We start from the raw sequence: 17,289 nt of genomic DNA, 5'->3' as shown, positions 1-17,289 counted from the left end.
AATGGAATAAAATTAAAAAGGAACTGTTCTCGGGTGCAAAATAACGTACATCCCACTTTGAGATAGTTTGCAAATAACTTCATTTAATTTTTTGTGCTTTTACTTATAAAGGTATAAAATATTATCTTTGACTAATTTAAAAATTTACAGGTTTTTTCCTTATTTAAACTTTTCTTAAAAATGCCAATAGCTAAACTTTATCAAGGCTATCCTGGCGGGTGTCGCCTGGTTGATTTGTGGTCATCTTCCTTAAGAAAACAGCTATTCAATGACTCAGTTGCTGATGCGAACCCCTGAAGACCATGAATTTACACAAAATAAGGGACAATACCAATAACAGCCCTGCGAGGATCTAATTTACATAATACACTGTAGTCACTGAAATGCATTCAAATATAAGAAGATTATCGAAATTAAATTTCTGTCTAGGGAAAAAGAAAAGACTCTATGGATAAAACAACAGGGTTCTTCATGAAACCCTCCTCAAAATCCTTTCCCGTCTAACTGTGATCAATGGCAGAAATTGGCTAATCAAAGAAAATCCATCACCACAGATGCTCTGATCAAATGATGTGGCGAGCACAATTTTAGGCTAAGGCGTACGCTACTGAATGCTGTTCAGAAGGCGGCCTACTACCTTATAGATCTCCGTCAGTCCATCCGCTCAAACTAGCTTTCTTTCAATTTTTTTTTTTTTTTTTTTTTCCTTTCTCGTACGATCTTGAACCTCGCAAAGAAGTTGGAATTATCTTGCAGGGTTGAAAAGGTTTCGAAGGAATACAGTACTAAGGAAAAGTTTCCTTGAAAGCCGCGAAGGAGTTAGAATGATTTTTAAACAATTGTTTTAAAAATGACCACTGCGCTTTGAAACTTTTTAAGTAATTGAATCGGTTATTGCAGAAACAACACATGTGATATTTCGGCCATTTTTTTTTCTTTTTTTTTTACATTAGTTCATAATTTAAGCCTTAAAGCACATTTTAGTGCAGAAATAACACATCTGCAGTAGTTTAAACAGTCTTAACGGCCGCTTAAATATTTCATTTAGTATAGAAAGAACTCATGTTCTGCCCAAGTGTTGTTTCTGCAGTCACCTGAGAAATCATGATTTTGTAACATGAGTTGTTTCTGCAATAACCGATTCAATTATCTTTATTCGATTTGCTACTTCGAGTATTTCCCAAACTAATACTACACCAGCTGGGTTTTACTTCATCCTAAATTTTATGATTGAGATATATTTAATTACATTCAGTTTTCCTATGTGCTGTTTTTCCTCATTTCCTGCTCATTTCTGGTATTATAAGTGAAAATTATGCTTCATTTGAATGGTAATAGACTTCAAGAGAGTTAAATGAAAGAGACAATAAATTATAGAAAGTTATTGAACCTATATCTCAAATAATCAAAGTGTTCCGTTCGTTTTGCACCCGATATCTTTTGAATCTATTGAAATTAATTTCTTAAATTAGATCTCTAATTTTAACTGTGAAAATTTTGTTGAATTCTAACTAAAGTTTACAATTTTTTTCATGGAGAATTTATTTAGTAATATAAAAAACAGTTTTATTTAATTCAACAAATAAATAAAAATACTTGATCACCTTTGTTATTAAGTTTTTTAGATTTATTATCTTTTTCTCTCTTTTTGTTCTTTCATTTAGTGATTAAAAAATCTCTTGCAGTGAAGATTTCACATCCTCTTTTTTTTTGTTGAATATTTTTGTAAATATTTATTATCAAATTGATGGATGAATACTTTTAATTTCTTTCATAGAAGCTACAGAACGTGAAATTAAAAAAAAAAAAAAATAAATAAATAAAATTGGGTTATAGATTTTTACTAACCTGCCCATATCAAGGAAACCATCCAAAGGACGGATAGTTTTCACATCCTGTGATTGTACAGTTGAATTGTACTTGACGTGGGGACTACCTGGATGTATGCTCATCACCAATATTATACCTAGTATTACGTTTAATACTGATGTTATAATGAAATATGTCATAGTTCTAATGGCGATTTTTCCATTTTTTGATATATTTAACGTGGCTGTGCCTGTAACAATTAGGGAAAACAAAATAATTTAGTAGAATAATTTTGAAAGTTTTCCAGTCACATTAGATAAATTTTATTATATCATTCGACCCTGAATTTTTTTTAAGGTTGGAGAAAGATTAGTTTTCAAGTATTCTATATTTTCGACAGTTTCATTAGTTTTTAATAATTTCAAGTAATTAATTATGTATAAAGTAAATTGTTAAAAATAATTTACTGTTTAGCTACAATTCGACAAAGAACTTTATGAATACTTCTCATTATGTTACTTGGAACAATATCATTTAGTATTGATGTTAATTGAGAATCTTTGGATAATATTGTGAACATTTCCTTTGCATAACGCCTGGAAAATAAAATAAAACAGAACTTAATCTTTTGGAATCTATCTTTTCGATTCTTTCGACAGGTTCTCTCCAAAGTAACTACTTAAGAGCTACTTGCACAGTGACTTAAAAACTTTAAACCCAGTGACAAGTTCTGGACCAGTTAATGAAGTGGTTGCCCCATTTCTGGCCAGCTGTTCAGCACCCGTTAATGCCAGCATTAACAAATGGCAAACACACAAGGGCTACGAAAATTATGCTGAGAAAGCGTTCTTAGTTTTGGAAGCAGTATTCTTTACGGAAATATCTCTAGATAATGTTTTTTGCATCTTCAGATATAGAAATATAGGTCGCTTCGGTAAACCTGAATCACTTTTCTCTTCAGCCAGAGGATGCCGTCCGATGACGGGCAGTTTATTTAAGATACCCTAGATTTAAACAACAAGAACACAACTTATTGCTCCATTTATATAAATGAATTTCTATGGTTTTTAAAGGCACAAATGCTTGGTTATTTTACCCATAGGTAATAAGATCTCCTCTCGTAGCAATCGCTAAATACAGTTACCGGAATCAATAAAACAGGGCAATTATTTTTCCAATTCAATCCGTCATTAACTTGTTATCCTTACAAATATTACAACCCAATAGTTATTTTTATTTATTTTGTTAATATTCACTTACCCATAATAAGGCAAGAAATTACAAAAGGTAATATCATCAGCTTCAGCACTCTCATAAACAGTTCTCCTGGATAAGATATGAGCACAATAACATCTTGACTCGGGTTTAAAGGTCTTACGACAAATCCTGTAACATCAGATTTAATTTAAGCACAAAAGCTAGTAATAAGCTAAAATATAACATTCTGGTCTTAGAACCTATGGTTATGAAATTGTTGCGATTTCCTCTGCTAGTCTACAGCATTAACTCGTGTTTTAACAGAAGAGTGGAAGCATTTTAAGCTGAACTAAGCAGGGGGACAAACATATTTTTTGGAAAGGGGTTTGCTACCTAAGCATATTTAAACTTTCTGCGAATTTCTCAAGCACAAACCCAAAAATTCAAGCACATTATCTCACTGCATTAAATCGTTATTAATTTAAGAATATAGAACTTAATTTAGGGTTTCAAGTGAATAGATAATTCCATTTATTTATTAAAATTCTTTACTCTAACAGATAATTGATAATTTATTGCATAAGTTTTCCCAAAGAAAATATTACAATTTACTTTTTCCTCTAGCAATCTGATTATCAGCAAAGTTACGAGAAATAAACCCTGAGTCAGCCACTTTTCCATACCTAGTATTTCCCTGTGAAAATATCCACCTCACGCGATCTTTGATAAGTAGAAATAACGATTAATTATATTTTATATTTTGATATATGTATATACAAGAAAAAATCATAAATTCATCATTCAAATTGGCTAATGATTTGCAAGAAACGACTAATGACTCAGCTTTAATTTATCATTTACTAAATTTTCCATTTTTGGAACAAACCTGGTGTGAAACTCAGAAGATATTTTTACTGCAATATAAACATTTATAAATGACATGATTAATTACTTATTTGAATTTTAATTAAATGTTTAGATGGTTCTTCTATGACTAAGGAGTTGACAGACAAATGATTGAGGTTGTGTGAACTTAAAAAGAGAAAATGGACTTATAAAAGCTTCCGATTCACTGAATAACTTACTAAACGATTACACACTGACAAGGTCGAGCTAGAGTAAGTTTTAAAGAGAAAAACTATTTGAAAATGGTTGCGAGGAAGGGTTGGAATGATGTCGCCTGTTTCAGGGTATTAAATACTATACGCCAAAGAAGGTAAACTTAGTCAATGCTTTTACTGTTTAATATCTACTGATAAATTAAGTAAAGAAATTTCATTCTTGATATTTCTTCTTCAGTTTGTTTTGCTATTCCTTCCCACAAGCTCGACTGCAGTGCTGGAGCACAGCGGCATCTACGGTAATCATTAGCTGCAAAGAGTTAACTTAAGTGATAGAGTGTGATGATACTTCTCTTAAGTGAGTTTCTCTTTTTTCCTGCTACCATTACGACGATAAAGGAGAGATATTGGAGGATATTGGTTAAAAAAAAAAAAAATTATTATTAAGGGTATGTTCTGCACTCCACCAAATTGATCTACATGACCCCTATTGGTACCAGGTGAAACTACTCACTCCATTACAACACTCTTAGGTGATGGAACAACCATTTCTAGGAGCTGTGGTTGAATTCAGCACTAACGATAACCTATTGTTGGAGGCAACCCATCCATCCCCTATAATGTCCTCTCTAGATATTATGCAGAAAACCCCTAGGAGGATTTTAGAATGGCTCTATTGTCTGGTAAGTACCTAGACTCTCCAAATAAGAACCAGTTTTAGTGTGAAGAGCGACAATAAGGGGTAGATATCCTTATTGGTTGCGATTTCATCAATTTAAGTGAGTGAGACATTTTTTGTTTTTGCATGAATTTGTCAAATTTCTGGCTATAAAATTTTGTAGAAAAGTAAAACAGAAAAATTATTTTATTGAGTGCTATCTTAATATTTATTATAAAAGAAGTAAGGATGATTATAATTTAATCCAATCAATAGCCACAATATCGCATTCTACTGACATCAGCCAATTCAAAAGCAGAGAGAGAAAAAAAAATTATCGATTCGCTTTTTCTTTCATTTTCCAACACATCAATTATTCATAAACGTATTTTTCCACAAGTCGATCACTCTCTCTCTTTCTGGATAAAAATGTTTTGGAGAGCAATTGTATGAGAAGGGAACAATAGAAGATTTAATCGATGATGAATTACTTACGGAGATATAGGAATGTCCCTGTTATATTCCACTTTAATTTGATTTGTGTGTGGAATATAAAAACTTAAAACTTTATTAAAAATCGTTAGTGGAGGTTCTATTAAAAATTAATTTAATTCTTAAAATTAAAAGTAATATTTAATTATGTCAACAAACTTTCTTTTTTTAATTTGGTCCTTTCAATTTAAAGTAAGAGAAATGTGAAATTAATTTTAAGTAAATATGGCCACATTTATTGGAGAATGAACTTTTTTGCATCCCCTTGAAAACATCTTTATCGATTTTTTATTAACTTCAAGTAATCATTAACCATTTTCTTTTTCCTCTGCTAATGAATAGAAAGTACAAAATCGTGCATATTTTTCTTCTTGAGGTCCCTAGAGAGCAAAAAACTGGTTTATGTTATCAAACGGTTTTTGTGGATATGGGTATTTTCCGTCATCGTTTACAGAAAAAAGAAGGCTGGGCTAGGGGTAATTGCCTTGGTGTTTAAACGCCAAATCCGTTCGGCTTTCTACTCGTGAAAACATAATGAAAATGTATGGAATGGCACAATACTAACGGCAAGAGGGCTAACCCGAGTTGACTAGTTGGCTAGACAACTAATACTTCAGGTACAAACCTTGGACGCTCACTCAGGTCAAGGGCAGATGTTTCTCTCGAAAGAGACAAATTATAAGGAAAAACAACACTTTTCAAAATTAACCCAAAGGAAACTAATAAAAAAAAGTTAGAATGGGAAGGCCTAATTACAGCTATTTGTATTCATTCCACGGTCATTTACTAATCTGTTTTCGTCATGATGAGTTGCCACAGTTTCATTTAGTCAATTATGTAATTTGTGGTCCATATAAAGTGATTTAATTGGTTTGATTGCTTGTAATTTAGCTGTTGTTTTAGTACTTCACACATTTTGCTTATTGCTTGTCATTTGCAAGAGAATGGGATTAATTACCGTCAAGTTAGATATATTCTTCTAAGAAAAAGTATTTTCTGGTACTCTGAGAAGGCAAAGCCTTTTGCGTCAACACTCTACAAGACTGCAAAACTGATTTTGGTTAGTACCTGAAGTGCATCAACAACTAATTAAAACTGTCCGGTAGGACAGTTGTATAAGGGTTGATGGTCAAAAACTGCACGAAAAAGCGTAACGTTGAAAAACACCCAACTTTGACAATTTTTTTCTCTTTTTCTATAAAAGATAAAATTCCCAAATTTTCTTTAAAATAAAGGGCAAATCCTCCTTTATGACTGTAATTTTTTGCAACAACCCAGATCTAATAGGTTTTGAGAAAAAAGTTGCTGAAAATGAGCAAAAACGGCTTTTTCAAAAATTGTTGTTGTTCTTGTTCTTGTTGTTCTTCTTCTTCTTCTTGTTGTTGTTACCTTTTTTGTAAACAACGTAGCGCCTAAACGCGTGAACCGATTTTCATGAATGAGGTGTCATTCGATTCGGAATTTTATGTAGATGTGCCTTTTGGGGGTCTCTCTATCTTTTAGTATTAACCATCTTAAATTTGTTTCTTGCAAGCATCTTTTTTTTGCAGATCATGGTCTGGTGATCGACTAGGTTCTCTGTAACGAAAGCACACTGTCCCTAAGCTGGCAGTGCTCTGAAAAAGGCTCCGGACGCCAATGACCCTAGATGTTGACGTGCCCTTAATTGTAATAAGAAGGATAATATTAATTATTGTAACGATTTCAGCTAATGAAATTGCTTTGAAGGTTTCGCTCAAGATTTTGATCTATTATAATCGAACTTAATTTGTATCTTAAATTGAAATACTGTATCTCTTCCTATATTCAAAACAAAATGCGACTATCTGTTTAGAACAGAGTAACAACAGCCAACAACGAACAATATTATATTATGAACCCGCTGTTCGGGGACGACAACAAATAATTGGCCTTAACAAATCTCTTTAACCAATTTGTGGACACACAGAAGACAAGTGGCTATGATATCTCTCCCGGGTATGCGTCTTGAGATTTGTAAACATCCATCTTGTGTCCACTAGTCATCAATCTTTATGAATTTATCTAAGGATCACTTAAAGAATTTTAGTAAGAGGATTCGCGTAGTTTTGTTTCTTCCTTTTTAGCGAATTTGAACGAATAAACAACAGGAACTGTTTGTTTGGATCTTGTTTAATTTATTTTTTTTTAACTGCAATTCTTAAATTGTTGTAGCTGTACAAATAATTTCAGCACGTATTTTCAGACAAACTTAATTCAAGTTACTATGATACATCATGCCACTTATTTAATTTAACAGTTTTAAAGGAATCTCTTGAATTCGTGATAAAATTGTAGATTTTAATCAGGAAGGGCTCTATAAAATGACTCTTAATTTATTTATTTATATAACATGTAAAAGGATCATTTACGTAATGATTCGTGTGAATGTAAATATATTACATGAACCTGCCAAAAAAGTCAACTTATATGATATTAATACCAATTTGTTTCATAAGAATAACTTCTAAGTTCAGTGGAATTCCTTTGAAACTTCAGATTGATTACTGGATGGTCTAGATAGTTCCATGGAAATGGACTATAGAGAGAGTGGCGTGTCAAAGGGTAGCCGTCAATGACGTGGCAAATATCCTTTAACGAGAAGTACCACTTAACTCAAAAGATGTTTCATTTTTTCGAGATTTGTCGTAAAGGACTCCATCGAGTTTGTTCAAATCTTGTTTAAACCTTGTGTTCATGGTGATCTACAACGTTTTCTTTAAAAATTTATCCAGTAAAATTCAATTAAGAGCGCTTCTGGAAGAAGGAGTTAGTAGGCTCCTTATTAATTAACATTTTAGTATAATTAATGTAATATATTATATACATTATAATTAAATGTACTGATATAACTTAAGAGTTGAAAGATAATTCCACATTCGGGAGTAACTCTTTTAATGTATGTTCCGCTTCATTGAGATGTTTAGAAAATACCTCAAAAACAATTTTCTTTGTATAAACCTTGTCTTGGTCCAGGGCTGTCTCCCCTAACGCATTCCTGCCAGGCACGTCAACGGATCGTGAATAGTGGAATAGCGATATTAGCAGGCTTTGCCAGTTGAATAAGCAGTTGCGGATGCACATCGGAATGAAGGTCGGCCTGTCTGGAGAGGCAAGCAGTTCTATTGCGGAGGTGTGCGGTAGTGGCCACCATTCTACCAAGTGCGTTGTTGGGAGGGGCGTCTTGTGCTTTGGTTATTAACCATTGAAGGGAAAGTGATCATAATAAAATTACTCCAGCCCTTACGTTGACGGTTGCTTGTAGGGCTGGATACCCTTCAAAAAATAAAATGAAAAATCTTCTTTTTTTCCCCGAAACCAAGCAATGCTGAATGGTATAAATAGCGTAACAGACTTCGAAATGAAAAATGGACGTACAATTTGTGAGTAGATATTTAGAATGAATATTTGATTTCTTGAACAAACAAGGAGTATTAAAGGTTCTGGTAGATGAATTTGAGAAGCTCAGATTAGATGTGTTACAGTTGTAGAAATAAGATGACTAGGTAATGTTGTTATGGAGAAGAAAAGTGTTTGATTTACTTTCCAGCTGCGGTAAGCACAAGCAAGAGTTGAGGCAGAATTAATAGTTTGCTGGAAGAAGTTAATAAGATACTTTTTCATTATTCTTTAGATTTCTCTTAGATTATAAAGCTAACTAATCTATAAAACACTTAACATAAAAATATATCAGTTATACTTTCAAGTAAAATATTATTCTAAATTATGAGAGACGGAAGATCGATATGGAAACTTTGACCTTCTGTTCTGATCACTTGGTTCATTGAACTGAATCAATCACTGCCTCTCAAACTTGTTTAACACAATATTCAGTATTCAGATTATTTTTCTAGCAAACTTATTCATTATTTTATATTCATTGAATAAGATTCATTGACTCACTTATCGATTATAGTTGCCTAGTAGTGTCTGCTACTAAAGCGTTGTTGAACAGTATAATGACAGGGAGGTTGATATGCTATAAAATATTTAATTGCAATGGAAACTATGTACATAATTTAGGAAATGCTAGCTCTAAGATGTGTTTGAATAGAATCACTCTGCTACTTTGCACAGAAGTATGAATCCATCAATTGTCTATATTTAAAACATAATTTTTTAATACAAAAATTAGATCTTAACCGAGCGAACGAAGAAGTATAGAACCTTCTTTTTTTCTAAAATTGTATAAGCTTAAAAGTCAGGAGTCTATGAATGCCGATATATTAGATTTCTCAAATCCTCAATAGAATAGGCTTTTACAAGTAAAAAATAAATACCATTTATTGAAAGAAAATTTCATCATTATGTTTATTGTATTTTTATTGAATAACTTTTATGTTTAACAAAGAAAAACTAAGTAGACATTAAAGAAAAATAAATAATAACATAATATGCATGTATTTCCATAGTTACGAACACATATAAAGAAAAACATTGGAATAATGAGGGTCTATCTTCTAAAAATAGTCTACTAACAAACAGTATGTTTTTTTACTGACTTACAGATGAAAAAGAAATTATTGAACAAACACCATCGTCATAATGGTTATTGATCGTCTAAAGAGAAATAAAAATCTAACCAACCAACAATTACAATTTAATTTGCATAAAAAGAGTGAAGAAAATTTAGAAGAATTAAAATATCATCTTAAACAATTACGTGAAAAAGATATCCAAAATTATATGCAAAGGTTACAACTTTTAAATAATGATATAAAAAAATGTAAATATGATATAAAAAAAAGTTATTATTTAAATTTGGAAAAATTTAAGTGGAAAATGAAGAATATTTTAGAGAATTTATTGAATTTACAAAAAGAATTGAAATATAATGTGGAAAAATTAGAAAATGAAGAGAAAGAACTTAGAAAATGTTTAATTAATTTAATGAAAGCAATTTTGGATAAATAAACTACTAAAAAGGGACAATTTAAATTTATTTTAAACTTTGCTATTAATGATAGCCATCTTTCTGACTGTGATAACAACTTATATTTATGGCCAATACCGTAAGGGTCGCCTTACAGTAAGGATTAATTGATGATGTGCTGCCTGGAAATAATTCCAGAAATGACTTGGATAGTTCCAGATTGTATGGGAGGTTTGGAGTAGCGGGTATTCTTTGGCTCGGTGATGGGGCCTTTGGTGAGTAGCTTTCTTTTTCTCCAGGCCAAAGTTTATGCTGCCCTCTATTGCGTTATTTGCGCGTTTTCGATATGGAATCATTCATGGACCCTATCTCAGCAATCTATTTAGTTCCCCATTACTGGGCATAGTGGTTTAATAGTTCTCTCTTTAGAGTTTCATGAGACAGTGAAGGAAATATCCATCAATCTGGAGATTGAGAAGGCTAGATCAAGGATTTTGATACACATGGTTTGATAATTCTATTTCTGTTAAATAATAGCGAACTGCTATTTAGCTCATCTTCCGTTAAGATCAATTTACAATTTCACCATCAGAGTAATATCTATATGATTCTAATAACTTAGTGTAATTGTCTTATAGAACATCATAAATTTTTCTTCGTTTTTATTAAATAGCACATTAGTATAAATTGAAAATTACGTTAAACCTTAAGATTTAAGAAAACTGAAGTAAATGGTATTTTGCGTGATTCTAATGAAATAGTAAGGAACCCCATAATTTTCGTGCTACAGTCACTATAATGTTAATACAAACAAAAATGTTCCATTCATAAATAACACCTCAACTATTTCTTAAGTACCGCCTAAAAATAAATACACAAACTTTCATTTTATTTTTTCTTTATACACGAACTATTTCTAAAAATAAATAGTTCATTCATTCATTGCTATTTAACATATGCTTTTCAAAAAAAGAAGTTTTTCCTGCAGGAAGTCTCTAGATTAGAATCTACAAGATGTTTCCTTCTAATTGTTTTCTTGAAGAAGAAGTAGAAGAAGCTTGCTAAGATACTTGGATTTTTGAATTTTATGACACTTTTCTGAATTAATTATATCCCTTAAGTTTTTACTGATACAAAATGTTTTATCCAGTTGTTTTAAGAGGATACGGTACCACAATTAACGCTTCAAAAATTTCAATGCAAACATTTATAATTGAAGCACTTGGACAGTGACAAAGAGTCAAAATCTCCTTCCATTCAAGACCTACTCTTGAAGGAAAGTTCATTCTCTCTTCTTCCTCGGAGACCGAGACAAATAAAAAGAACATTTCCGTTTCAAAATGAAGAAATCTGGATGTTGAGTGAAAGCAGGATGGTACAGGTTTTTGATAAAACTCCCGAGGATATTTTATTTTTAATTCTGCTTGAGTTAAGGCCTGAAGGTGCCTCTTCATGGGATCCCATTGAATTTACTGACCCCCCAGTTTTGTAGATTAAGCTTTTTCAGTTCCAGAATCTAGAATATTCTATTTGCAATATCTTTGCGCAGCCAAGTGCAAAGATTTACAGTCTTAAATCACCCGGGCATGTTATAGCCTAGGATAAGAAAGGTTGATGAAGTATTGTTTTTCGAGGTGTGTGATGCGTCCCTCACATATTGTCGGGCACCTCCACTTATTTGTGGAAAATCTCTAATAGTGAGCATTATTCCCTTTTGTTATTTTCAATACTTAATTTTTCTTATTCCCAATAATAATTTATTTGTATTGAATTTACAGACACAAGTCTGATTAAAGTTTAAGAAATGATTCATTAAATCAAATAATACATCTCGATTTTAATACAACAATCTGGTAGCCAACAAAGATTCGCTGAACCCGATTCAATAAAGTATTCCAGAAAATTAGATACTACTTTCTGTAATCTCTAATATCAATAGCAAAGTATAAATAGACTCAAATTATTAGAATACTCTATAATAATGGATATCCGTACTTTGAGCCAAAGGGAATTAGTTTACTGTAACTATCAATTAAATAATTTCGTACTAGTCAGGTGTATTTTATCTCTAGCAGACTGAAAGAGAAATCTTATCAGTTAGATAAAAGAGGTAACTAACTTTTATCATTAATGTACATGACTCCTCCTACATTATCAGATTTGTGACCGATAATGTGTAGTGAAAGGAGATCTTTTCAAAATTTATTACAAAATTTGAAAAGAGGTTTTCACCCTGCGATTTGGAAAAAACTAATGAATTTTTAAATCATTAGGAACCTAATATGGGCATTTTCGTCTGAGAAAATCATTACTGCAGCGCTTTCTTTGTAAATGATTGATGAGTTGTTGAATAAAAATTTGTGACTGAACTTCACAACATTATATTTTCAAAATTGTTAAATCTGAACGCGATATAAATTAATAACGACATGGTAGCATGGTAGTGAGAGATTTAAGTAAAAACGATAAGTCCAGCGACTGGTATTTTCTATCGTCGAAATGAGTAGTAAGCAGATTATCTTTCTGCTCTTCAGAATACCTCTCCGAACATTAATTCCCTCCTTGCTTTTTCACTGTGAAGAAGAAGAAGACTGTTCTTCGATCATAATTAGGGGTACTTTATAATATTCTTCTCAAAAGGAAGACTAATAATAACTCCTTGATATCGTTGAAGTGTTTGCCTTCGGCCAAACTGTAATTTTTTTTTCTTCTTCTCTTAACTGGCTCTACAGTCCAAGAACGACTTTGGCCTCCCTGACAATACCTAAAAGTATCTTTGAATTGCAGGACTCAAGATAACAGTAATAATCTTTTAAATAAAAAGTTAGTAACTGGATCACGCTATCTAAAACTTTTAGATTCTTTGCTTGTTCACAGCTTTCGTATTCTTCGCCCATTCTTCGTTTTGTCTCTATCTCTGTTCGATCAAAGTTATTATAATTAAATTTTACTGAGCTTTTATTTTTAGTTCCAAGCGAATTCCAAGGTTAATCCAGATGGAAAAGTTTAATTAGTTTTTTTATTTTTATCACAAAGTACGGAAAGTTTCAGAAGTGATAATACTTAGAAGAATTCCAAAGAAATATGTCCACAAAGTTGGCTTGTTATTTCAAAAAATCTATCTCTTTTGTCTGTACCATGAAGTCTTAAAATGTGAGAGAACGGTTATAGGTCATTCCGATGATGAATTGCTCTTCTCTCTTTAACAAATGTACCAATAGGTAGATTCTAGAAGAAATGGAATTTTTCTTAAAATTACATCGCAAAGGAGTTTCCTGAAGGGGAACTGGAAGACACCTACTACTGCCATTATTTTCTTCCTTTCCCAGCTAATGTAAGGGCAATCGCCTTCGCCTAACTCCAAGGTGAAAGAAATCTGTGATTCAGAAGCATGAATTCCATCCAGCTTTTTGGGGGCGAATCCACATTGCTAATATCACAAGCAGCTTTGTTTTAAGCATTTCTTGGTGATGGTTAAATGTTGTAATGTTAGATCATGTTGTGTTTCTTTCATCTTAATTTTCTACACAGAATCACTCTGGTCAGAAATCTATCCTTTCCTTTATTCTTCTTCTTTCTCTTTCGATTATTCTTGAGGTAAATAACTTATGTATCTTCTTCTAACTCCGAATATTTTAATGTTATTTAATTCTCACTATCATTACAGTTCATAAAAGCATACATTAAATTTTATACAAGCCTAATCCATTATTTTTATGAGACGTACCCTAAAACTGATTTTCTTATGAGAGTGATTAAAGTAAAAGCTGTAGATCCACTTTTATGTTGTATATACTAAATTCAGAGAAAATCCTAGGAGCTAGTTTCGGAAAAAGTACATAAAAAAAATGAAAAACAACAGCGGTATTGTTTAAAAATAAAATCAGTTGAGAAATACTTGCAAGTAAAAGGTTTTCATCTTAAGTTTCTATCAAGGCCCAAGGAGATGCTCAAATAAAATTTAAAGTGAGCTACAGAGAGACACTTGAAATGAATTTTCTAAAATCCACTTTTTCGGATTCGTGAGTGTTTAAAAACGCCCATTATGATTTCAATCTATAATTTTTATCGTTAAAAATGTTTTTTTTTTTTAAATTTTAGTTGAACCTATTAATCACCATTTATTTTTCTTTGTTATGTTATTAAGTAATAGAGTTGTAGAACTAATGACCTCTCAATGTTTATGAAAATTAAATGCTTGTTATTATTTACAGTTTAAAAGACAAGGGATGTCGGGTTTAGATGAGTATGTTCAATGACCCATTAATAATATGGGGTGTATAGAAAGCAGGCACCCTTCTCTTGCACCCTACCAGAACCCCTAAGCTCATGTATATAAATCGAAGTTATAATAGTATTTTACAAGTCAATATGTATATTAATATTAATCTTCCATCTATCATTTCTAGTGGAAAATTCCAGAATAAATAAAACACGGCGTCATTATTAGAATAAATTTGTATCCATTAAAACAAAAATTTTCTCTCTTGAATGTGCAAGCTGTGCCAAAAATTGAATCACTAAAAAATTATTCATTTTTAGATCATAGTAGTGAATATTAATGAGATTAAGGAATCTTATCACAAGTAAAGGAGTGAAAGAGGTGAGAAGTATATGAATACAAATTTAAAATGTCAATTTTAGATTTGTTTTAAAAGTAACTTTAATTCCAAATTCACTGTGACCTAAAAAAGAGTATCCAGAGCTAGTTCACAGTATGTAGTTTCTGTGAAGTAGGTCTAAGTCATGAGTAAAAGTGAGTGAAGAGTGTGATAATAAGCTAGAACTTGCGCAAGGGTACGACGATAAAGCCTAGATAAGATGATAATGTAAATGTTATTCTTGTTGTTGGGCTAGGGTACTACAAGCATTCAAGATCTCTGTTTCATTAGTTTAAAAATTAATTATCTGCTTTTTCATATACCTCCAAATAAACATTCCTGATTTGTTTTTGTTTTTTAAATATTATTTATTTTTGCGTTTATTATGTATTTTATTTGTCAACATTTTTCCTTTTATCTGATAGTTTTCAAAGCATCTTTATCCGCTGTTTATATTGGAAGCATTTTTTTATTTAATAATAATAGACTTATTATCTTAATAATAGTTAAGATAAAACTCATGGCTCCTTTTTCAGACTCCAAATTATAATCAAACAGATAGGACTGAAAACATGTTCCCATGGTGCCATAACTGATTCCCTGGGGTTTGTTGGCGCAGGCTATTCGGCCAAATCCCATGTGGAACCAAATTAAAAAAAAATAAGGCCTTTTCGATCTCAACTAAATCGAAAGCGAATTTGAAAAATGTCTATATATGAGGCATTATTATTTGTAACTTTACACAAATCCTGATTAAGTTCTGTTAGCTATTTGTCATTCAAGATCATGATCTTTAATGAAAGGGTTCAACGTTCTAAATCTCAACAGAAAAGATTCTAGACAAAAATAATTTCAAACTTGTAGTGTGAGACGAACGATAGTGGAAATTCGAAACCAGTCAGGAATAAAATGAACGATAGATTTAACTCGAGCGATATGATAAATTTTCTAAAGTTGGATTGGAAAACTGGCCAAAGCTACAAAGGAAAATTGGCAACTTCGCTAAGATGGTTCAATAAGATTGAATAAAGTGATCGACACTTCTCCAATACTACAAACTTGCGTTAGAAATTTTGCAGAATTACTTGTACTTTACAGTAATATTGTGTCTACTTCTCATTTTCAAGTAATTTTGCTAGCAAAAGAATTGTTCATCCCCGCAAGGGGTGTCTGTTGCATGCAGACACTTGGGGTGTAGCGACCCCACGGGTTACCACAGCTACAGTACTCTATGCACACACTCACACGTACACACAATACACACAACTCAAAGGGTACAAATAGTACACAGCCTAGGGCTACCAGCCTTATGACGCGTTTTCTTTTAGGAAAGCTTTAAAAGGCAGGCGTGGAGGCCCAGAAATGGCAACCCTGCCACTACGCTGTGGGGACTGTGGGCTAATCCCTCAATTCATAGAAAAGATTAAAAGTGGTTCCAAAGAACCTCTGACAGTTCTTTTGGAAAGCCTCTACTTTGTTGGGTAGATGTGGCAATCTGCTAAGACGAAGAAGAAGAATTGTTCAACATTCTCGCGACATGTCCATTTTACATATACGTAGTGAGACATCATCCAAATGAGGATTGGATACTCATCCGATGCATCAGGATAGACTAGGTTGACCAACAAAAGATAAAGAAAATTTCCTAAAAAGTAAAACTCTACTGTCATCATGGAAATTCTTAAATATGAATTTAGTAACTAATAATAATGCATCCAGTTTTAGAAATTGGGACTAACTGTAAATTACAAGATCCTTTATACTGACTAGGTCAATAACAAGTAGATGGCCAACAAAACAAAGATTCGCCCTTGGGGGAAAAAAGTACTTTATCTGTCTGAAATAAAACAACATATGTTTTCTGTCTGTGTAAACAGAATGGAATTGAACATATGTTTTTCATAAACAGGAGGGATCTGTTCCTACAATAATAGGCAAAAAAAAAGGTATTTGCACACCATGATTTTTGACAATGAAAAAACAAAAATGTTCTATAGACCAAGGAGTAAGATTAACCAATTAGTTTTATTGAATATAACGATACATTTTTGTTGTATATTAAAGATAGTTATAATATGTGTTGCAACATTTATAGACAAAAAAATTCAGTAAAAAATGTAATTGCATTCAAGTTCACAAGTTTCTTCGCTCTAATGAATTTGTTTTTTCTAACAAACAAACTTCTAAATTACTTCAGAAAATCAATATCAGGATTTATGGATTTCCAACCATTAATTAAACTTTATTCCCGCTTATGATTGGTTTTTCTGATTTTTTTTTTTCTGTCAAATACCACAAATTCTCTACAGAATTTATATCTGGTAACTGTGGTGGGGTATTCAATTGAGCTGAGCAGCATTTAAAGGAGCTATTCCCGATTAGTGTTAGCAGTTTATTTCGGACCATTGTCCTGTTGTAAAAAAAAAAAATATACTTTTTTTAACTCCTATTTTCTGGCACTGCTTCTTGAATTATGATGCACCACTTCTACATATCACCTTGCTGTCATTGACCTTCAAGAACTAGAAATTTCCTAAACCATTCTATGTCATACAACCCCAAATCAAAATACTGCCATTT

The 17,289-nt window shown here is 32.0% G+C and overlaps 1 protein-coding gene across 4 annotated transcripts in view; it reads right to left on the bottom strand.

Annotated features, from left to right (window-relative positions):
- Eaat2 (Excitatory amino acid transporter 2) overlaps positions 1–17,289 on the bottom strand; it is a 112,171-nt gene that overhangs the window by 13,772 nt on the left and 81,110 nt on the right. For all 4 annotated transcript variants that reach the window (XM_074133360.1, XM_074133358.1, XM_074133361.1 and 1 more), the window contains exons 3-4: positions 3,070–3,195; positions 1,849–2,059 (exon numbers count right to left, since the gene is read on the bottom strand). In XM_074133360.1, coding sequence (XP_073989461.1) covers positions 1,849–2,059; positions 3,070–3,195 — 337 coding nt within the window. The remainder of the gene's footprint in view (positions 1–1,848; positions 2,060–3,069; positions 3,196–17,289) is intronic.

Source organism: Rhodnius prolixus, unplaced genomic scaffold, assembly GCF_049639745.1.
Source record: "Rhodnius prolixus isolate KJV_2025 unplaced genomic scaffold, Rpr scaffold_10, whole genome shotgun sequence".
In the NCBI taxonomy this organism is placed as follows: Eukaryota; Metazoa; Arthropoda; class Insecta; order Hemiptera; family Reduviidae; genus Rhodnius; species Rhodnius prolixus.
The sequence above is the reverse complement of the archived record's forward strand: the minus strand, read 5'-3'. Positions and strand labels throughout refer to the sequence as shown.